The following is a 25,045-nucleotide window of genomic DNA, read 5'->3' as shown; positions in this document are numbered from 1 at the left end:
TTTCCGTTCGCAGGAAAGCAACAAAGCAATCTTTTGAAAAATGAAGAATAAGTTTTGTTATATAATATACGTTCTTATATAATAATTCTGGGGAATAAAAATTTCTTGAAAACCACGGCAAAAAAGAAAACCAAAACTTTTTTTTACTTCATTATTCTTAAATAATAATAGAAAAATCACGAAAATTTCTCTTACCACCAATGTGCGAAAAAGGCATCTTTCAAATACAATTTCAGAGAAAAAGAATTTCTGCAGAAAAAAAACTAACATTTTTTACTTCCTTAAAGAGAATTCTCTCTGCAAGAACTCTCTAACAATCTGCGATAATGTCGCTGTGATTCTGCCACAGGGAGTACTATGTTATGTATCAAATGGTATGAGACGCCACTCAATACACTAATGTAGTATTTTATCAGAATGTCTTATTTATCTTAATGATTTTATTTTATAAAACAAAAGTTGTAAAAGGTTACTATAGATTTTTTTATTCAACTCTAATCATTATTTTGTACTAGAAAAGATAGCCAATAAAAGTTCATCAAAATAGTATTTTAAAAAAAAAATATTTCCTCAAATAAAAAGAACCATAAATTATTTCTATTTACACAAAATCATGTAACATCATACCTGATGTTTCAATAAGTTCTCCTTTTAAAGTAACTACTCGAAAGCGCCGACTTCCTTGCAGACCTATCCTAGTTGCTTGTTCAAGATCTCTTGCTACTAAAGTGTCACGAATGGCAAAATAAAATGCATTGAGTATTTCTGGATCCTTAACCTTAATCATATCAAATAAACGTACAGAGTCTTCAGGCCTGAAAGACAAATACATATTAAAAAGAAACTGCAAGATTTCAAATTAGACAAGTCTGTAATTTTAAAAGGAAAACCATTAAAATCATTAATCAGTATCATTAACTCAAACACTTTATATGTGGCTCTGAAATTTTATGGCTTAGATATTGACTTTCAGGGGAGTAAGTTGCTAATATTCTCAAGACTGGATATTTTAAAACAAAAATGTGTGGAGAACTGTAGAGCGTCTTCCACTACAAAAATACAATTCCAATTCACTAGTATATAAGAAATGTTAACTCAATTCTATGAAGGGTGACATTGTTGATAACTACTATGTAATTGAACAGAGTACATATTTTTTATGCTTGACCTTAAACTAGTATCTTAAGATAATGCATGAGAGGTGAAAATATTTTTATCTAAAGAGAAATTGAGCCAGTTCACCTAGAATAAACCTTGAATAAAAAACATGTCTTTGCTCCCTTTCTTGCCATTGCTTTAGTAATGCACAGCAGAAAAACAGAGGGAAAATGACTTAGCTGGAGTTACGTTTTTTTTTAAAAATTATTATTTATTAATTCTTGATTTCATCTTACTTTAACTTTAAGTTACTGAAAAATACAGAAATATTTTTAAGACTGTAAACTTTCACCTTTTATTCTTTGCTTGTATGGTCTTTTATTAATTCTGTCTTAATAAAACAATAAATCAACATTAACAATTTGAACAAAATGTGTAGTTTGACATTGTTTCAGATTAACTATAGCATCGATATCATGCAATTATGCAAAATACTTGTAGTTTCAATTTTCAAATGCTGCGTCTGTCAAACCTGTCATTGTTTTGGATTTTTTATTCTTTGCTTGCATGGTGTTTTATTAATTCTATCTTAATAAAACACTAAATCAACTAATTCAGCAATTTTATATAAGCACCAGTCACAAATTTCGCACAACTAATTATAAGATGAAAAAATTATCATGAATTTTAAGCAGAACAAGATGATTCAATAGACCACAAAAATACCATTAGAATGCCACATCACTGCCACACAATCTAAAAATAACTGAACACAACTTGCTTTAGCTCTTTGGACTTTCTTTTAAGAAAATACAATAGAATATTAGATTGCAAGTGGCATATAGCTATAAGACAAAAGGAAATTTTTTACAGAATTTAAATTAATAAACCAGTGTTGCTTTAAAATATGAGAAGAACAGGTTTAGAGTAGATAATTTTGGTTTTGATTTGTTTAAAAAGTGTTTTAAATTAAATTTCTAGGAGGAATTATGCATGTAATTAAAGACAAATTAAAAAAAGATTTCTAATTCAAAAGAAGTTCAAGTCGAAAGAAGTTAAGAGAAGAAAGTTGTAAAATAATGAATGAACAAAAGGGATCAAATAACTTACGTAGCTATTTTACGATGTGCAAGTTCTTCATACTCCTTCATCTGTAAGTGAAAAGAGTACAGGGCACATTACTAATAGAGTACATAGAAAAGGTCCAATTGCTAAAATGGTTTTGATTCACGCATATCAGCTAATCAAACTTTATTTATCTGAATTACAATATATATAGCTGTTTATCTTCATGTTTTTTGAATTATCAAAAATGTTATAAAAAGTTAAATCTACAATACAACAACAAGATTTTGAAACAACAAAGCTGCTTTAAATAATTATTTTTATGAATCTTATGAACTTTCCATTTCTTCAGAAATACATTATAACAAATCATTTAATTCATTCATTAGCAATTGCTATAATACATTTTGTGTCGATGATCACTTCTGAGGTATCTAATAAAATCTTGTCATGTTTCATTTCAATTGAATATTCCATAATATAGACTCTATGGTTACAACTAACAGTGAAAATTTCAATCAATCTAAACATGTCATTGTTAATAATGATTTTGGAAAAAAAATGGCTTTTAGTAAAACGAATTTGAAATTGCTATTAAAAAAAAACGCTATATATAAAAAACTAGGGATGTAACGAATATTCGGCCCTTTTGCCGAATATTTGGCCTAGCCGAATACTGAAGTTATTCGGCTGAATATGAATATTATTAGATATTTGGCTGAATAAATTCATAATAATAAAGAAAGATAATTTGTTAAACGTGCTTTTAAATATATTTAATCATGAATATAGCAGAGTTACATTTCACTGCATTAATTATTAGAAAATCTAACATTTACTCAATTTTAGTTGTATAATACATAAGTGTATTTAATAATGTTACATAAATAAAAATGTTTACTTGTTACAAATTTATCATCATATGTATTTAAACAAGCATTGGAATCTTTTACATTAAATACAAATATATATAGTTTGTTAAATAGAAGTGTGAATACTATCTGAATCGGCAATTAAAATGTATTTGTGATTCCCTTAATAATATCTATTTATCAATAATATGCACTAGAAATATATGATTATATAATTATTTATTATAAATGTAAAACATTAATTATCCATTTAATGGATGTCTTGATACTTAGAGAAACAAGCTACTTAACAAGCTTAATTTCCTGGGTTTTAATAATTTTTCTGACAAAAAAGAAAGTTAAGAATACATTTAAAGGTAGTAATGAGTTCTTATTTTAAATAAAATAGCATATAAATTACAAGTATAACTATAACTAAAATATGCTATTATTAATTATTTAGATTTATAAAAGCCATATTGCCTTGTTATTGGCATCAAGATATTTAAATTATTAAAAAAAATAAATCAAGTTGCTAAATTTTTTTTAAATATACAAAGATTAAAAAAGCAATTTCGTTAATATTTGTTTCATTTTTAATTTAAAATTTGAAAATTATTTTAATTACAATCAAAAGAGAAATTTTTAAAAAGTAGTAGTATTCGGCCTAAAATTTGGCCGAATATTCGGTTTTCGGCCACACCACTATTCGTTACATCACTAATAAAAACACAAAAATTCTGAAATCAGTTTCAGTAACTTATTTTTACAAAAGTGGAAGGATTACTTAATAAGAAAAATTTATTAGTCTTTTTAGGGAGCAAAAAGTTCAGGCAAAAAAAAAAAGTTTTCTCTTACCTTATCTAAAGCTATAAAGGTTGTGTAACCTAAATTATGTTTTCTTAAATGCTCAACACATTCTCGAGCAGTTGCGATGGTATCTGTCACAATATTGTCTAAAGATCCACATGCTGTTGATATGGCTATATCATACTTTTCATCAATGGCTCCCAAATCTCCCTAAAATGGTGAGTGAAAATACCTTTTGAATTAGAGGATGAAGCATTAAAAAGTAAGAATGATAGAAGATAAAAAAACAACTTAAAATTAAGTATTTAAAACAATGCTGAAAAAATCAGATTCTTCTAAATATTTTAGGAAATAGTGAAAATCTTAAATTTACTGATTAACATTTTAAATAAAGATTTTGCAAGTGGAGTTACACTTAATATTTAACTATAAAACAGTTAAAAAGAAAAACAATAAAAATAATGAAAGTTAATTTAAAAGTTAAAACATGCAGAAAAAATTATTATTAATTGTTCTCAATGGAAAATGGCTTACAAGTCTTCCATAAACACCAGTAAATCGTCCTTTTGCTTTTTCCTTCAAGAAAGCTTGAACAATTGTAGAGCGGCTACTCGATGTAGATAAAGCTGTTCTTGCTTCTTCTAATTTATAACGCCCCATTTTTAACTAAAAATATTAAATTTTTAATTACTAAAAAAATAAACATAACTTAAAACTGTGCAAAAAAGTATCATCATAATATTACACAAAAAACTACCAAGTCTAAAAACTGCCTCCAGTCTTTTAGTTCATAGTTGTTTAATTGTATAAAAATGATCATATAAAATATAAGTATGCATAAAATATTCAAAATTCATACAGTGATGTTAACTAATTAATTTAAAAGCAAGGTGAATAGTTACTTGTTGAGTTAAAGCAGCTTCCTTGGCTTTTGCTTCTTCTACTTGACATTGAAGATCATCCAAACCTGGGCCACTTAATTTTTCTTTCTCAACCTTCATAAGTCTGCAAAATGCATATTAGTTGAAACATAATAAAATGTAAAATATAATATAATAAAAATAATATATATCGATAATAATAATATAATAAAATATAATATAATTAAATTTAAAATTTATATATATATAAATATATATATATATATACACTACCGGTCAAAAGTTTGCGAAAATTTTGAAATCTACAAAGAAAAGGTCTAAATTCAAATGTTCACAGAACTGCGAAAAATCATTCAAATTGCATGAAAATTTGATATGTTCTAAACTGAACCCTCTACTGTTAGTTACATATGATCAAATTGCAATACTTTGTTTTTGGCGAACTGAATCTAGCTTTTTATCATAGGTTGTTTTTATGGTGAAAAAATTCGTTAAGTTTGAACACTTGCCAAATTCGCAAAAAATTTTTTTTGTACTTTCTGAAAATAGAAAATAGTTATTTAAACTGTTCTATGCAAGCCCTCAAAATTTCAAATCGATTTGAGTTTTTTTGACAAAGTTATAGAATTTTGAAAAATATGTGCACTTTTCTCGATTTTTGAGCATTCCACATATGAAGTCTTTTGGTCTATACATCTTCTACCAAAGAACATTTTAATTTTAATGTTTTCTATATTTTTAAATAATTAATATTTATTATAAAAAAAATATTCTTATTCATTATTGTAATTATTGTTATTACAAAGAGTTTATTATGAATATAATTAAAACAGTATCTCATAGATGTTCCTGTACATGATTGTACACAATGCGCTGGTTCATTGAATACTACAAGTTTAACAAACAATACTTTACTTAACAATTGTAAATAATCAAACCAAAATCATTGCACTATTGCAATGGTAGCCACGACTGACTCAAACAAGAGTTCAAGAGCAACTGACTAGTTCGAAGCAATTACAACAGATGGCGTTTTGCTTAAGACCGAACAGTCATATTTCATCGAAAATTTGTTTGAAGAATGTACTATAAAATTTCATTGACTAATTTTTTTACTATTAAATTATTTCATTTGAAGTATTATTATAAAAATGTCTCCTAGAAAAGAAATATCTACGGAAAAACGTGCAGCTATAGTATCTTTAAGAAAAGCAGGTCATACTACAGACAAAATCGCTGCATTAGAAAACGTTTCATTATCATGCGTTCATTCTACAATTAAAAGGTTCAATGAAACAGGACTCTACGTTGATCGAACACGTTCCGGAAGGCCAAAGATTACATCAAATCGAGATGATCGAAAAATTATTGTTACAAGTTTGAAAAATAGATTCGATACGCCTGCACAACTGAAGTGTAAATTATTCCCAGGTTCAGAAAAAGTTTCAACTTCAACAATAAAACGGCGTTTGCGTGAAGCTGGCTTATTCGGACGTGTCGCAGCAAAGAAACCTCTTCTTAGACCCAAAAATAAAATATTACGATTAGAATGGGCTCGCAAACATCAGCATTGGTCAATCGTAGATTGGAAAAGTGTACTATGGACTGATGAATCAAAATTTGACATTTTTGGGACCAAACGTCGCATGTTTGTAAGGCGTTGTGAAGGAGAATGAATGCAACCAAATAGCATTCGACCAACGGTTAAACACGGAGAGGGTTGCATAATGGTTTGGGGATGTTTTGGAAACGATACTGTAGGAGATTTAATTAAAAAAGATGGAATAATGGACCAAAAAAAGTACCATTCTATTTTGCAACGTCATGCTATTCCTTCGGGTGAAAAAGTTGTCGGTCCAAATTTTGTATTTCAGCAAGACAATGATCCCAAACACACGTCAAAATTATGCAAAAATTATTTAAAAAAAAAAGAAAACGAAGGCCGATTGAAAATTATGACGTGGCCAGCTCAGAGTCCTGATTGTAACCCGATTGAACTTTTATGGGATCATTTGGATCGACAAATTCGATGCTCTGATATTTCGAATCAAAATCAGTTATGGGACATTTTACAACAGGAATGGAACTCTGTATCACTTGAAGTGATTAATGGTTTGTTAGAACGAATGCCACGCATATGTAAGGCTATAATAAAAGCAAAAGGTGGATGGTTCGAGGAATCTAAGATTTAAATGTTAATTTATTGAATTACAAAATACGAATAAGAATATGTTAAGTATTTGACCTGTTGTAAATAGTTTAGTAAAAATACAAATTCTTTATACTATTGTTATTATTTTTTTACAATTATTTATGTAATTATTGTTATAACTTTTTATTTTAATTTAATGTAAACTAAAAATATCACAACAAAACTAATACATATAAGCAATAAATGTAAACAATAAATATAAACGTTAATAATTACAGTAATGAATAAGAATATTTTTTTTATAATAAATATTAATTATTTGAAAATATAGAAAACATTAAAATTGAAATGTTCTTTGGTAGAAGATGTATAGACCAAAAGACTGCATATGTGGAATGCTCAAAATCGAGAAAAGTGCACATATTTTTCAAAATTCTATAACTTTGTCAAAAAAACTCAAATCGATTTGAAATTTTGAGGGCTTTCATAGAACAGTTTGAATAACTATTTTCTATTTTCAGAAAGTACAAAAAAAAAATTTTGCGAATTTGGCAAGTGTTCAAACTTAAAAAATTTTTTCACCATAAAAACAACCTATGACAAAAAGCTAGATTCAGTTCGCCAAAAACAAATTATTGCAATTTGATCATATGTAACTAACAGTAGAGGGTTCAGTTTAGAACATATCAAATTTTCATGCAATTTGAATGATTTTTCGCAGTTCTGTGAACATTTGAATTTAGACCTTTTCTTTGTAGATTTCAAAATTTTCGCAAACTTTTGACCGGTAGTGTATATATATATATATATATATATATATATATATTGGCATGCCACAGCAGCTTTGGAAAAAGAAGTTGAACTTTGCATGGAAACAGGCACTTAGTAGGAACAAGTTTTCAAAATTTGAAATTAAACCTTAGTAAAAATTACAATTTAAATTAATTATTATATTTAAAAAAAAATATTTAATTAAATTATAGATTTAATGAAAAATATTTTTTTTTCAGAACATTTTAATTCACTTCAAATTAAAAGATTCTTACATTAATGGTTTCAAAATGCCACTGTTTATTAATCCTTAATTGAAATAATTTCTTACAAAGAGCAAATTTTAAAATTTAATATTCTCTTGAAAATTGAAATTAGGTTTAAAATTGAAAACAATTGATGAATGACCCCACAGTTTATCATTTTTACATTGAATTATCAATTGGATTAAAATCATTATAAATAAATTGAGTCAAGATCAGTTTAAATTTTTGAAACATGAAATGTCCGCCATACAAGATTTGATTTTATCTCCTAAAAATAGCAAATAAGTATGTGACCCATAATTTACTATTATATATTTCATGCCAAGGAAAATTTATAATATTATTAAAGAGTCGTTAAAATTCAGAAACAATTTATCTGATAGTATAGGTAGGATATCTCTATCATTCTTTAACAACTTGTGGATGGTCCCCTAATTCAATGTATCAAATTTGTGCAACTTTAGAATTGTTAAGTTTATGATTGAAAACGGACAAAAAAATGCGAAATTCTGCAGACATACAAAAAAGTGACCGCTCTGTATATATATACACACACACTACCCTATAATAATGGTAGACACATTTTCAGTTCTTGTCTTTATTTTAAATTTCTCTAAAAATACTTAGAGAATTATTTTTATAACTTTAGAGGAGTTTAGGCCATGTGAATTTGTATATTTATAAATAAGGTTAAAAGCTTTCAGAAGTTTGAGGAACCAGCACTAAATTGTGAACGAAAAAGAGTGTTTTTGAATCGAACACCTTATGCCAGACAATATAGCAATATTGATTATCGATTACTCTGGTTATCATTTGTAATACTTGAGCAAAATTTTTTAGGCCTAATTCTAATATTTATAAAGATATGGATATTTTTTATAAAAAAAAAAAAATATTTTTGAGTTACATTTTCTTTCTGTAACTGCAAAAATATTCAATAAAATTTAAAAAAAAATTTTGTAACTTTTAATTAATAAAACATAACTATCATTTTAAAATTTGAAGAAAAAAAAGTTAAAAATTGCACAGGACATAAGCATTTAAAATAGTCCTTTTTTACTGCACCATGGGTGCAAGTTGGAAAAAAGGCCAAGACTGAAAATTTTTTGACTGAAATACCTAACGTACACAATACCCCCTCGACATATGCAAACTATCTAAGAAAGCTTTACCATAATACATCAAGTTTAAATACTGTACAAAAAATATTTATTCATCTGTCTCTTGATAAAATAGCAACAGGACATAAGAAAGTAGACCAATAAACGTAGACCTAAAAAATACCTTTAAGGACAGAATAAAAATAAATTCTGATTTCCGTCTTCGAATCAGTCTTTTTTCCGTCTTACTTCCGTCCGCGGACATTTTCGAAAGACGGAAATCCGTCCTGGGGACGGAAGACTTGCACCCATGTACTGCACACGAGAAAAAATAAATAAAATTTTTTTCCTCATAAATTTGTAGTTAATTGTATTTTGCAACTTATGAAAAATGTCCAATATGAATATCTTGAAAATTTAAAAAGTTTTTAATAATTTTCTAAGTAGTTTTTGCAAGTTTTGCTAGAAAGCTTTCAATGGTTAAGTGTTTTCTGCAAATTTACTTTGTATCATGAAAAATTTTTTAATAGTAAATTATAATACTTCACAATAATTGTCTGGACAACAAAATGTGATAAAGTAAGAAAAGAAAATATGTGAAATAAAACGTAATTTAATTGGGGATGGACTCCCGCAATGTTGCCGTCATTTTTAATGAATTTTGTTTAATAGCCAACATTCTGACATTGAATAATGAATTGATAAATGATGAAAATATTTTTTTGATGGAGCAAGCATTAAAAATAACAAGTATATTATAAAGAAAAATGTTATTTTCTAATTTTAAAAATGTTCTCTTTTTTTATTTTTTCTTAAAGCTTATAGATTTTTGTTTGAGGATACTTTTAAAACAGTAAAATATAAGTGACATTTAAAAAAATGTATTTGAAAAAGCAGGAAGTAGTCGGTTTTTCTTTTGGATTGTCGTTAACTAAGTAACAAAAATATTAAGTAATTAAGTTTAGGAAAAAAGCAGATTAAGTGATACTTGAAACCAAAATCCTAAAGTGTGCTAAATTAAGACTTCTATTTTCTTTTTAGAATCATTAAAAATAATAATCACTTCTGTTCATTCATTAAAGACTGAACTGTTCTTTCATGACTGGCTATAATCGAATCAAGCTTCTCTTTTTCTTTTTTCTCCCCACTTTTCAATATGTTTAGCTCTGATTGAGACAGATCCATCTAAAAAAAATAATAATAATAAATTTAGATTAAAATGAAGAAATTGAATCCAAATCTAAGTTACTACTCATTCCTATTTTAAAAGAAAAGATTAAAGAACTTCCAATGGATCAATAATTAAGATTAGGACTGGGCTATAAATCGATATATCGCGACATATCGATTTAACGCCTATATCGGCAAACCGATACAGCGACTTTCATTCCAAGCGATGCATCAGAAATCTGATTTAAGCCGTCGAGTGAAGAAGACGATATAACGATATAGCGATACACGCAAAGACTTTCTCTTACGTTCCGATGCCAACTCGCGCTGTGGAAGACGATATTGTTTCGTTATGTTGAGACGGCCTTGACTGATGAGCGGTAGAATCAGAATCACTTTTGAGACCTTATATCGTTATATCACATGTTCGTTTTCGAAACTTCGCGATTTGAAATCGTTTCTTGTAGATTATTTTCAATGTGATTAACTTCGTGATCGCCGTCGTAACCTTGTTCTGAACGCAATCTATTATTGAAAAGAATTTATAAAGAAAAGTTTCTTCATTAATTAGGTAAGTTTTTTATCTATTTTCTGACAAAACTTTTTTTATATTTTTAAATGTGAAAATTATCGGAAATCTAATTTAAGGCACCCATAAGGAATTAAATTACAAAGTAAATAAATTTGTTAGGTTATTTTTTTACTTTCTTTTAATTTATTAAAAACCTTTCGGATAAAACTTCTAATAATTTAATGGGCTTCTATTACTGATTTTAAATTTATAAATCTTGAGTTGTTTTTATTTTTAGAAATAAAGTTAAAACAAAACTTATTTTTTGGACATAAGTCAATAAACTTTATTTGTTCAAAAGAATTTGAAAAGTTTGCGAATTTTATTCATTTCTTTTTTTTTTTATCAATTACTACTTCGTTTTATTAGAGAGTAAAATCATTATTTATTTTTAATTTTCGTTTTATATTATTAGTTAATTAGCTAAATATATTACCGAATATCACAATTCTTTTGTTTTTATTTTTAAGAATTTAATTAAGAAACTTTGCCTTACTTTGTTTTTCGTTCATAATTCGGTCATTATTTAATTTAATTATTTATATGAAATAATAATAAAAATAGTGTTTAAGAAGCATTTTTTTTTCTAAAATTTATTTAGCTCTTTGTTTTAAGCATACAAATAATTTTTTAACGAACTTATTTTTTAAATTTTGTTCCTATGCTGTTAGGTAAATATTGATAAATTTTACTTTTATTTATTTTTTTATTTTTAAACTAAGAAATCTTTTGTTATTTGCGTGATCATTTTTAGAAAATATAACAAAACTTGTGTTTACTTCTTCATTAAGAATTTGAACATTACGATCGAACTTAATAATTCTGTAATTATTTACGCATAATAGTACAAGCAAATATTGATTTGTTAAAAAAAGTTTCTTTTTTTTAAAAAAAAAAATATTTTTAACACTTTGTTTTAAGTGTATAATGAATTTCTTAACAAGCTTTTTTTTAAATTTTCTTTCAATAATTTCAGCTAGATATCTTTATAAAATTCCCTTTTTATTTTTAAACTGAGAAATCTTTCAGAGACCGAAAATTTTAAGAAATTATTACAAATCTTATGTTTACTTTTTAGTTTAAAATTCGAACATTTTTAATTTTAAACTTCGGCTTTTAGTCAATCTAACTTTTATTTTAATTAAAATATATTTTGAAATTTTAAAATCAGCTTTTGTTTAATAACAATATTTTTTTTCATTAAGGGTGTTTTAGGGGTTAACTTAAATTAAGACTGCTTATACCTTATAAACGATAAAGAAGTGCAAATATTTCATTCTGTATCTACGCACATTTTTTCAATAAATATTTTAAGTAAGATTTGTACATCTTAGTCAATTTATTTAATATCTTTCTTCAGCAAAACATATATATTTTCAAATTTATAAATTGATTTAAATCAATATGCGTATGAAGTCTTGATAGAAATCTGACTTTCTGTGCCTTAAAGTAAATAAGCCTAAAGTGTTAATTCATAAATACTATATCGCGATACATCGCTATATCGCGATGCAAAACTGACGATATATCACGATATATAATTTCTAATATCGCCCAGTCCTAATTAAGATGAATCATAAAAAGAGATTCTCGAATGTTACGCAACTGAAATTTGTGACCCATGAAGATATGCAATGCAATATATTGTAGAAAATGAAAGTGCTCAAAAATATAATTTGTAAAATATGAGGTTATCTGGTATATTAAATAGAGGTTTTTAAATTAAGAAATCAAAAAATTACATAAAGTTTTTATTTTGACTAAAAAAATTATTGACATTTAACATAAGCATATTGCCAAAGAAATTTGAGATATAATTATGAAAAACAAAAAAAGTTCCAAATTATTAAGCTTCCATTGGATTACATAAGGATTTTTCACTGTCTCTTAACAAGTGTAATATAATAATTATTAAAAAGTGGTACAGTTTTAATTTTAATGTTTACTTTTAAGAATAAGAAAGTAGAAGTCAAATTTTATTTAAAAAGCTTGTTACATAATGAGAAATCGAATTTGCCCGAATTATTACTGACACTTGACTTATTTTAATAATTATTTACTTAAAATACAACAATAACAATGAAAAAAGAATAAAAAAAGAACGAACAATTAAAAAAGAAAGTATACTAAAACAAGTATTAAAAATATAACAGAAAGTTCATAATGACAAATGTTACGAAATGTAACAAGCTTTTTAAATAAAATTTTCTCCAACTAATTTGAGTGATTAAATATTGCATTGCATGAGTACAATTTTTTTGTTTGACTTGATTTGGAAAAGTCACGATGTTTCAATATTAATAAGAGTATAGAAAATAATTTAATAGAATGGAAAAAAAATATTTTCTGGATAAAAATTCCAAATAACCAAATTATTGCAATTTATTTTCTTTATTTCAATTCTAAATAATAAAATAAATTTATCTTCTTAGTTTTACTCACTTTTTTTTAATAGAATGAAACGAAATCCATTACCAAGATCAAAGACTGAAAATTCATTACAAACATAATAAGGTCACACTTAATTGTATGTAAGCTATCCAAATGTTTTTTCGTTACCTAGTAGAAGTCAATATAGCTGTTTTGAGAAAGTAGTGAATTGACATTCAAAAGTGCTATTGTAATGACCCCATTTTAAGACAAATATTTCTAAACTTTTAAATTTTCATAAAAAAAAAAAAAAAAAATCTGTTTTAATGTATTCAAGAAGGTTAGAGGATTGTTTATTAAATTAGTTCCTCAGAGACATTCATCAAAGTTGGCCATTTCAATCTAGGATGGGATAGAACATTTAACTTGATATATTTAGATAATAGTATTTGAGTTATTTTCAAATTAATAAAAACAAAATTACAATTTGAATAAATTATATTAGTACAGTTCTAGAATCAGAATTTTTCTAAAGATAGTTTAATAAATTTTCCTACTTTTAGGTTCGTGATAAATATCTTCAACAATTTAAAAATTTTATTCAGCATTATTAAATTGTTTTTTATAAATTTAAACAATAATAAAAGTAAATTTTAAGAAAACTAAGAACAGATAAATGAACATAATTTTGGTTTACATATTTAAGAAAAAATCCAGAATTCCTAAAAATTATCAAGTGCTACTTCCCACAATCTAATAAAGAGAGGTCTTTATTTCCCAGTTTTTTCCTGTAAAGGTAAAGCACTGTTGATATTCTATCATAAAAAAAGAAGTAATAAATATCAAAAATTTAACCAAAAACCCATAATAGGGTGGGAAGGGTAACCAATATTTTTAATATTGGAAATTAAATTGCAAATAAAACATATAAAAACATTCTGCTATGTAAATTTCGTTATTATGAACCATTGCTAATTATCACTGTACAAACTTAACCCATTGTATAATCTCGTTTTTTCTATGGCTAACTTTTTTTCACCCTGGAATCTAAAACAACGAACTAACCTCTGATTTTATTTGACCAGATACATTTTTCAGTTGCACAAGTTCAGCCTCTAACTTGTCTTTCTTTTCTTGCAAGACATTGGTTTCCTGCTTTAAAGAGCCCATAGCCTAGGAAAATAGAAAATATTATATTGTTTAGTGATGTGCAAATAAAACAGCTAAATAAGAAGAGTTAGCAATTAGATTAATTAAATTAACTTTTTTGAAGTTGGACTGAAAATATGAACATTAGATGCTATAAAATTATAAATAGAGCCTTACCTCTTCCATTTTCTTCCCATCTACTTCTTTCTCTTCTTCTAACTTTTTCTTTTTTGCTTGCAACTCTACTGTTTCTTGTTCATATATGCCAGATTGCTTGTTCAATTTATTCAACTGCATAAGAATATTAAGAAATATTTATCAAAATATAAACAAAATATAGTAAAAAATGAAATTTAGTTTTTTAAGATGAGTTCTTGACTCTTTAGACAAAGTTGCACAGAAAACTCATCGCCACATCCTTTTTTATTTTTTTATGTAGTTAACCATTAACTAAAAGTTCAGAAAAGGCTTGGACTAACACTGAGACTAGTTTCCAACTCTATTATAAAATAAACTAATAAATTATTATTTCAGCAAAAGCGATAATTATAGCCCTACTAAAAAACATTTTTTAACTAATTAAATTACCTTCATCTCAAGGCTCGAAAAACCGCCCGTCCGCGACGGTCAAAAATTCCCTGCGGACAACAAATTTCTCAAATCCAGCGTTCGCGCAGACGGCAATTTTCCCGTTAATGTTCGTGTTTCATTTTAAATTTTTGTTATCTTACAAGAGTCTAGCGCCTCACTTCTAAAATGACCCTCTAATCTCGAAATACAGCAACATGCTGCGCAAGGTGGAATTGATGTTTTCTCTGCCTGGGAGTACTGCAGCGGTTGAAAGGGGCTTTTCAGCAATGAACTTATAAAAAAGCACATTACTTAGTGGTCTTAAACAAGAAGCGTTGAACGCATTTATGAACAATTACCTAAATGGAAAACTTCTTTCAGATTTCTGTGCAGAAACCTCTGTAAATCATTGGCTTGATTGTGGAACTGGCAAATGTCATACTTGATTCATTTAAAAAACGCAGTACCATCGGATAAATTGACATGATATTTGACAGATAACTTAACCTTTGTTATTTAAATTATTTCATCAAAGAAATAAATTATTTCATAATAGAAATACTAGGTTTTACTATTAGTAACCTTGTATTTCTTTTATTACTGTATAACGTAATCCTAGTATTTGTAATCCTAGTAACAACTAATTCATTGTGCAATTTATATAAATGTTATAAGAGAAAATTATATTTTTATTTATTTAAAAGCGACGGGTTAGTTTCAAAGGAGGACGGGTACATTGTTGGACAAGCCGTCCTCGGGGACGGGTAAAATTTCTGAGTTTTTTTCGAGCCCTGCTTCATCTTATGCTTTTCCATGAAATTTTAAATTTTATCTAGTAATGCTTTTTTCTTTTTCTTTTAAATTCTGTTTGACCACACAACAGGGTAGCCACAGCAAAAAAGGAACAAAAATAGTTGCTTTTAGTAGCCTCAAGAAGGAAAATAGTTGCCTGAACAGGGTCAAAAATTTATCGAAAATAGTAGCCAAATAATTAAAATTATAGCTTATGTGTCATATACTATGATTAGGACTGGTTAATGTCAGAAATTTTAAATTGTGATACATCGCGATGAATCGCAATTTAGCATATGTTCAAAAATTACCTATGGCAAATCTTTAAATCAATCAAAAATAAATAAAAGAAATAAATCTATTACAAAAGAAAATACTAATTCTAAACATATTCTACTATGACATCAATATCATTGCTTAATATTTTCAATTAAAATAATAAAGAAGTCAAAGTAAAAGCAAATCCAAGTTTTATTTCATTATTCTTAAATTAAAAATGATTTAAGATTTACTGGTTTAAAAATAATAATACTGTAATAAAATATTTTACATAAATAAATTAAAAATTAAAAGAAAAAAAACGGAAGTAGAAAACAAACGAAAGAAATGTTCACTTTAGAAATTTTTTTAAATAATTTGTAGGGAAAAAAATTATGCTTTTAAAACATCATTAGACCCTCTTTTAATTAATTATTTAAAATAATAAAAAGTAGTATTGACTAACGGTCAAACTCTGTACTTAATAAATGTAAAAATATTTTTTCTTTATTTTCTTTTTTGAAAATAAATTGACTAAAGATTTAGTTGTTTTAACTGCACTACGCACATGGTAGGCGGCAATAGGTACATGTTAGTGAGGGGACTGAAAAGTAACATTCATTTTTTAAAAAAAACTTCGCTAAGAGTAAAAAAGTCTCCCACTAGTTGCCTATTCCTGAAAATAGTTGTTTTTTTTGGCCTTTTCAGGCAAAAAAAAGTCGCAGAAAATAGTAGCAAATAGTCGCATTTTAGTAGTCTGTGGCAACCTTGACACAATAAGGCAGGTAACATAGTGTCTTTTTTCCAACAAAAATCAATAAAAAAGTCCATAACAAAGCCAATTTTTTTAAATAGAAAACTTTTTAATTAACAATTTAAACATATTTAACAAAAACTATCTCAACCTCAGTTCTTAACGTTAGGTAATTAATTATTTGTAAAATAAATTATCGCTTTTTACAAAGCTTAGATGTTACCTTAACACCTCACACTTTCAAAGATTGTAAATGCTAAATTGTATTGATTTTCTATATTTTAGTAAAAATTTAAGAGCATCTCTCTCGTGCAATGCTGCATTATTTTGTATGACATAAAATGAAGGAAATATAAAAGTAAGCATGTGATTAATTCCTGATCTATAAATCAAATGCTTAGTTAGAAAGTAAAATCAATATTAACTCAGATATCTAGGTTTTAGGAAGCTTTTAACCATGCATAAATGTCTGGAGTAAGAAATTCTGATAGTTGATACTACATAACACACTATACGATTATATTATACTTTTTAACTATATTAACTAACATAATATGTAGGATAGTTGAAATATAATGGGAATTGTTTTATGCTTTATTCCAGATATCAGCAATAAAAAACATTGATTGAAACAAGTTAATGTCTTGAATTTTGAGACTAACTATTAGAAATTTTCTCAAATCAAAAATCTTACAAAAGAGTTATTTTGAGGTCAGAAACAGAGCTTGAAAAATTTATATCATTAACCTCATTTTTTGCATCTTCTAAGCTTTTCTCAAGTTTTTGTGTTTTTTCTTTAGAATGCTTGATCAACATTAAATTTGCAGCATCTTGGCGTTCAAGATTAGCATATTCTTCTTTAGTCTCTTCGTATTTCTTTTGAAATGACTCATACTCACTGTCAAAAACAAGATAGAAAACATTATTTGACACTTAATATTTCGCCACAACATATCAATAAATGATAAATTTAAAAAACAGCAACTTCTTAAATTAAAAGAAACCTAAGATGAATAAATTAAAAAAAAAAATTATAACACTTAAGTTTCTTATGGGTTTCAGGACACAAAAATCTTGAAACTTATCAGGGTTATTTCATCATTTGAAAGAAAAATACTAAATCTCTATAAAATAAAGAAAAAAGTATGTTCCTTGATCTTAATTAGAACACAAGATTAAACTTAAATACAAAGGTTGGACAAAAATAGGGAAAAACTTCTAACTTACTCATTTTTTCATATTTCTCAAGAAATACTGCGAGAATCATTTTATAACTTTAGAAGAGTTTAAGTTATGTGATTTCTAATAGACATCAATGAAGTTGAAAGCTAGTAGAGGTTTCAGGGACCAACAATAATTTACAAATGGAAAATAATGTTTTTGAACACTCTATGCCAAAAAATATATAGCAATAAGTTTTTAACAATTATTTTGGTTGTCATATGCACAAAGCTTTTAATTAGCAATAAATGGATGAAATGTTTGTACTTAATTTATAAAACATAAAGTATTTTTGGCAATAAAAATTCTTTAACAATGAATTAATAAAACAGATAGCACAAATTACCTATTAATTTTATTCATTGAATTTTCTACAGTCTTTTTTGATGCCCGCACATTTTCTAATTCAAACTTGAGTGCTTTCATCTCTTCCAGAAATTTATTTTTCTTTTCAGTAACTTCTTCAAAAGCACTTTGTGCTTGATATCTATGTATAAAAAAATCAATTAATCTACTTTAACATGTATTTAGAAATGCATTACATTAATTTTCGGAAGAAATGTCACACCCTCGTACATGTCGCACCTGCAAAAAAACAGTGCTAAAATTTTCAATTATCATTGCACACACATTTCTATTTTAAGTAATAATAATTTATTCAATTTAATTTAAGAAATTAAGGGCTTTCAAGCACCAAGAACTCAGGAATTTTGGTAGCAGTGTACTCTGGCAATTTCCTTTTTTCAGGACATGTTTAGTTAATGCTAGGGAGCATTTATATACATAATAAAGTGATATGTTCAGTTGATGTTCCAAATAACTAGAAACAATTTGAAATTATACTGTATCGATCAAATAAAATAAAGAAAAATATCTGTTATGGATTGTTAAATTGCATTTATTTATCAAGTTATTGCTTTATTTATGGTCTTTTTATGCACAAGAATTTTTTTTCAGTAGAAATTGACACACCAATCAGGAAAATAAATCATAATTGATTTTTGTTTCTTAATCCTATTCAAAGACTCAGTCTAAAATATAAGTTTCTTAATTAATAATAAACACTCAAGTCTGGTTAAAAAAATGGTTAATTAAAATCTCCAAGCTTTAATTTACTTATAGACTGATAAAAGGACATATGTATTACTACTTCATAATAAAATTGGTAAGCAAATGAGGTAAATGAATACAGAAATATTTACTAACCTAATCAACCATGATTGAAAATCTCCTAAACTCTGATTTTCCTCTTAATAAAACACATTTTAATGTTTCCTTTAAATATATATACTCATATTTAGATTTGTAGTTAAGAAACCTTTCTAACTGATAACTACTTTAAAGTGTTGTAAAATTATAAATTTAAATTTTTATTAAAATGTTAGATGTTATTGACGACCTCTGTATCTCTCCCTCTTTTTTTTTTTTTTTTTGAAGTATGAATTAAAACTCAATGATTTTTAAAGGCTCTAGAACATCTATTTTTAAGAATCAAATTCTGTATGGGTTTATACTGGTCAATATTTATAAAATGATTAGACAAATAAATACAATAAAACTTCTGACTAACAAGTTTTAAAAAATTTTCATCACAACATTGTACAAAACAAAATTCCTTTTCCTATAAAGCAAAATGGATACATAAATGTATTTATATGAAATAAGTGTTTAATTTTTTTGAAAGAAGAGGAACACTTTTAATTAGAAACTTGCAGAAATGCTAAAAATTTAATGGGTTACCGTTTTAAATGATAAAGAGAATTCTCTGTTAAGCATAGTTTGTTTTCTAGTCGTAAGAATTCAATAGCTTTGTTTTTTGGACCCTCAAGTTCATCTTTCTCTTTCTCCACCATTTTCAGTTGGGAAACCTAAGAAGAAATATAAATCTACAAATTACAATATGGAACTTTAATTTGCACAGGATTTGCTCAAATCTTTCTAAAAACGTAGTTAAGGATTTATGTTGGTAAAGTTATTGCAATGTTTTTTTCAACATTTCAACACACCTTTCAGATATTTAAAATTATTTTAATTAGAACAGTTGAAATAATTAAATAAATTTGAGTAAAGTGTAAAAATTGGAAAATTGACATTTTTAAAAGTTCCTAACTCTAGCTGTAATCCCAACCATGGTCTTAGATAGAATCTGGCAGTTTTCCTACACAAGTCAGTTCCTCTTTATTTTAATCAAAAGGGAAACAAAGCTAGTCAAGGAAATTTTTCTATACACCTTTACTTAAGTGTTAAAGAATTACTAAAATTTACTATCAACTATTAAATATCAACTAACATAGGCAAAAGAAAAAAAAAAATTTAAAAACATAATTTTAGAACTTACAGTATTCTTAGTTAATGTGAAGATTGCAAGAACTGGGGAATTAGAGTTCCAAATATCTTTAACTTTAAACATTTTAATATTACATATGTAAAATTCTAATTTTAAAATTTTTTGAAAAATTACTAAAGAGAAACTTCTTAAACACCATTATTTATTTGCACATAAATATTCATGTTAGATGCATCAGTCTTAACAAGTTCTAATTACTATTATGTACTATTTGAGAGAACTGACTTTTATGTACTGATTGAAGAGAACTTTCATTTTTAAGTTGATCTAATTTAACAATCAAACTTTAGGATAAATCGGGGGGGGGGGGAATAAAATTTCTGTGTGCACATTTATTACATTACCCATTAATTTATATATTTCTGATTCTGAAATTATGACTTTCAATGATCAACTCCATAGCCTTGTAATTTCGAACTCAACACAGAAGACAAGAAAGCTTCTGGATCAAATATTGGGACAAACTAATTATTTGATGAAACTAACCATCATTTGTGTTCAGAGCCGGATTATACCTTTCGTAGGCCCTAGGCACAGAGCCGGATTATACCTTTCGTGGGCTCTAGGCATAGCCGTTTTTGGGCCCTCCCCTCCTTCCCCCACCCCTCTTTTCAAAATATATGCTAAATTTTTCTTGCATATTTCTTTTAACATTTTTATTAAGATGGATTTTAATTTACAAATTTGTTTATCGAACTTTATCTGCAATACCAACATACTGCCAATATTGCAGTCGATATCGATAATACCATTATGATTAGTTCGATCGATAACTATGTTAAAGATAAACTAGTGAATACTTTTCCTAACGTTCATATTGCATTAAGAATATATTTGTCGATTCTTGGATCAAATGCAGAAAGAGAAAGATCTTTCTCCAGGTTAAAATTGATAAAAATTATTTGCGTTCAACAATGAATCAAGATCGTTTGGCATCGCTCGTACTTATGTCTATTGAATACGACATTTTGCGTAGTTTGGAATTCGACAGCATAATACAAGATTTCGTTGAATCCGAAAATCGCAAAAAAGTAATATATTAGATCATAAGATTCTGCAAAATAATTTATTACCGAAAAATATTATATTTTTATTTGTATCTTCATAATTTCGTGCAAAATACTTGTTGTTTTTAAAGCTAAATTATTTTTGTCCACAAATTTTTTTCTCCTAAGTTTTTCGTAGGCCCTAGGCACGTGCCTAGTGTGCCTATAGGTTAATCCGGCCCTGTTTGTGTTACATGAAGAGAAAATCCACGAAAATTTCACACTGTTAGACAGGCGGCAAGGAGATTTTACCTCATGATATGTCTACCACTGAGGATATAATACGTCAAGAGTTTTAGGTCGGATTGAGCAGAGTTTGTAGATATAACATTTCGGATGTTAAAATTTCTTCTGACATACAACAACTGGATTTCGAAATCAAAACTACTTGCTAATTTTCACAATTCAAATGATGAGGCAAATTCAATTGCTTGAATAACAATAATTTTTTTATTATTTTTAATTACTTGGTTAAGATAAAAGCTAAATTAATTTATTCTCTACTAATGAAAATTAAAAATAAATAACATAATCAGAAAGTTTATAGAGGAAAATGGTTGAACTAGTCTTGCAAAATGTTTCAATTGACAAAATTGATTTTTCTTTTTTGCAATACATAATTAATAATTTTTTTTAACTAGTCTTGAGAAAAAAGGGATTAATATATTAAATTAATTTAATTAATCCTTTATTATATTTAAATTTTTGCTGTATGTCATGCGTTGATGTCTTGAAATTTTAGCCGAGGTTTGAGATTTTCTTACCTTCCTACCTAAAATAATAATTGTGGCTTAAATAACCATTCAACTTTAAAACAAATGTGTGCGTGCATATATATATATATATATATATATATATATATATATATATATATATACACACATTATTATACATAAAAAACTTAAAATTAAACCAAATAATATTAATAATTTTCTTTTTGCTAATCCAAAATTCCACAAAACTACAACTAAATTCAGGTTTATTGCTAGTGGCATAAATAGCAACATAAAAAAAAAAAAAAAAACGGTATTTGCTTAGAAAATATTCTTAAAAAGTATACAATAAAATTAACAAGCCTATTAAAAATAATAATCACCTAAATTAGAATATTAAAAATAGTATACAGGTTTTAAAAACACTAATATTAATTTAAATTTTGATTCGCTATATTGTTTTGATTTCAAAAAGTACTATACTTCTCGTCCAACAAAAATTCTTGATAGCCTTCAATAGCCTATTTGATTTCTTCAAAAGCCTATTTAATGTTAATGATATTTTGATGAAGAGATTCAGAAATTTCCTGTTCATATTAATATCAACAACAATTATATTTTATTTAACGACTGTCTTTTTCAAAATATTAATGGTATCGGCATGGGAAATAATTTTAGTACTAATGTTTTCAATATTTTTCTTTTTCCCCCTCAAGAATCTAGATTTGTTAAATTATTTGATAATCTTCCTACAAACTTCTTTCTCAGATTTATGGATGATCTTTTGGTTATTAATTTTGATGATTTTGAAATTTTAGATAAGAAAATTTATCCAAGTGCATTAATTGATTCTTAAAATTTTTTGCAGTTGAAATTGGCTGAAACTTTATAAAATTAGTTGTTTGTCTTAAACATTTCATAAATTTCTTTACTGATACAATATAGTAGCTATTTCACATATTTCGAATAAATAAGAAAATTTCATGCTTACCAATAATTTTCTTTCTTCATTTAACTTTTCAACTTTCTCTTTAAAATGCTTGATAGGTTCAATAAAACGATTTGAACCAATTATGTCTTCAATGTATTCAAGCATACCAGTCTCATGTTCATTTTGAGCTTTAGGATTCATTAAAGATATAGCTTCAATTTCGCCCTATCAGAAAAAAATAAAATAAAATGACATAGTCAAGAATAAACTATTACAATATATTTACAAAATATCATCACTGATACTCATTCTAACCTGTAAAATCAAAAATCGGCTGTGCTCCAGATCAATACCATATGCTTTTAATGCTTTAGAAACATCTTTGTAAGGAACACGCTTATTGCTCATTTCATAATAAGAAGAGTCATCTTTGAATGCTGTTCTTGACAGTGAAAACCTTGAATCTTTGATAATAACACCTCGTTCTCCCTGAAATTATGTATATAATTCTAAAAAAAAAAAGGTATAACAAACGAAAGAAAAAAAAGTTGACAACAAAAATGTAATGTAATTACATTAATGAAATTTTTTTATATATATAAATGAATGTAAATGGACTATTTCTACTCACCACTCATGAAAATTGGCACAGTGTCTCTTTGTCGCAGACATGCTGGCTTGGTTTTTTTTTATAGTTAAAAAATTTTAAAACCATGTTTACAATAAATTTTTTTTTTTTTTTACTTCCCTGCTATTTTATTAAGAATCTTAACAAAATTCTAGACTGTTTTTGCTATAAAGACAGGGTTGCCACAGAAAAAAATGAACTATATAGTTGCTTTTAGTGGTCTAAAGCATGAAAATAGTTGCCTAAATAAGAACAAAAATGCGACTAAAATTTTATTAATTGACTTAATTATCATATACCATGATCCATTTAGTCAAGTTGGTAGCAAATATGATAATTTTTATATAAACATTAGTGTTCCAGAACTAAATTTTTATATCAAAATATTAGTATATTTGCAGAATATTAAATACTTTAAATTATTAGAAATCATTGAAAAGCATACTTTTTCTAAAAAATTTTCAGTTTAAACAATAATCGATCTAGCAAATACATATATACAATTGTAAAAAGTGATTATTCAAATTCGAAATTCTCATATCGTAATATCATATTAAAAATTGGGTTTTTTAAAATCATGCAGAATTTGGCAGCAATAACTGTTGAAAAGGCGGTCGAGGAACAAAATAGATTTACAAAGGAATCTGTGCAAATTGAGCAAATTAAAAAACGATTACTCGAATTCGCAATTCAAAATTTTTTAAGAAAAAAAAAAATTCATTGTGTTCAGAAGCTACCGTGGGCCTAAGGTTGTCAACCCAATTTATGCTAAAAAAAAAAACAACAACCTAGGAGCACAGAAAAGTCTCCTTTTCCTGAAAATAGTTGCTTTCTTAGGCTTTTCAGGCAAAAAAAGTTGCCATAGTCGTCTCAGGTCGAAAATTGTTGCAAATAGTGGCATTTTAGTCACCTGTGGCAACCCTGTAAAGAGCAATTCAAGCATACAAATTATTAGCGCTAGTGCCATTGCTTATTTTAATGCTAATCACCTGTAGAGACTGGATGACCTACCACTTCATATAGATCAATATGAAATCTTGGATTAAAAAAAACAAAAACAAACAATTGCACACATTCAATTGGAAATAATCTCAAAAAGAATAAGCTGCAAAATAGGTGCATATGAAATAAAGCCTTAGCAAACATTGCTATGAGAGTTTAGTTTCTCTACTTAGTACCCCTACTTAATAGTTATCAATCAGATGGCTGATTTTTTGAGGGCGAAAACAGAGCTTGATAAATTAATGGAAAAAATTTTACTAATACCAACATTTTATAAATAATAACAAATGCAATTATCCACTTTTAAACAACTTAACAAGAAAATTGAGTAAGCAAGATTAAAGTATCATCAATTTTTAATGATCTCCATCTCTTAGGTAAGACAACCATGTTAAGTCTAAAAAGTTCAAATAAAAAATACAGATAGTTGCAATAATTAGATCCAAATCATTCATGAACAAATACTCAAACAACAATCTCAATTATGTAGGAAAAAGTATTTAAAAATATAAGAAAAACAGTTAGAAAA

General features: G+C 26.6%; 1 protein-coding gene across 1 annotated transcript in view; it reads right to left on the bottom strand.

The window, feature by feature from the left end:
• The window catches only part of LOC107441902 (structural maintenance of chromosomes protein 4), a 55,450-nt gene that overhangs the window by 24,817 nt on the left and 5,588 nt on the right, over positions 1-25,045 (bottom strand). Inside the window, exons 5-17 of the mRNA XM_071178842.2 lie at positions 23,202-23,375; positions 22,947-23,111; positions 19,590-19,717; positions 18,196-18,336; positions 17,376-17,526; positions 14,432-14,545; positions 14,171-14,278; positions 10,058-10,179; positions 4,727-4,829; positions 4,359-4,490; positions 3,873-4,034; positions 2,209-2,249; positions 628-815 (exon numbers count right to left, since the gene is read on the bottom strand). Coding sequence (XP_071034943.1) covers positions 628-815; positions 2,209-2,249; positions 3,873-4,034; positions 4,359-4,490; positions 4,727-4,829; positions 10,058-10,179; positions 14,171-14,278; positions 14,432-14,545; positions 17,376-17,526; positions 18,196-18,336; positions 19,590-19,717; positions 22,947-23,111; positions 23,202-23,375 — 1,729 coding nt within the window. The remainder of the gene's footprint in view (positions 1-627; positions 816-2,208; positions 2,250-3,872; positions 4,035-4,358; positions 4,491-4,726; positions 4,830-10,057; positions 10,180-14,170; positions 14,279-14,431; positions 14,546-17,375; positions 17,527-18,195; positions 18,337-19,589; positions 19,718-22,946; positions 23,112-23,201; positions 23,376-25,045) is intronic.

Source organism: Parasteatoda tepidariorum, chromosome 6, assembly GCF_982258835.1.
Source record: "Parasteatoda tepidariorum strain Cologne lab strain chromosome 6, Ptep-v5.0, whole genome shotgun sequence".
NCBI classification, from domain to species: domain Eukaryota; kingdom Metazoa; phylum Arthropoda; class Arachnida; order Araneae; family Theridiidae; genus Parasteatoda; species Parasteatoda tepidariorum.
Note: the sequence above shows the minus strand (reverse complement) of the source record. Positions and strands in the feature narration are given on the sequence as shown.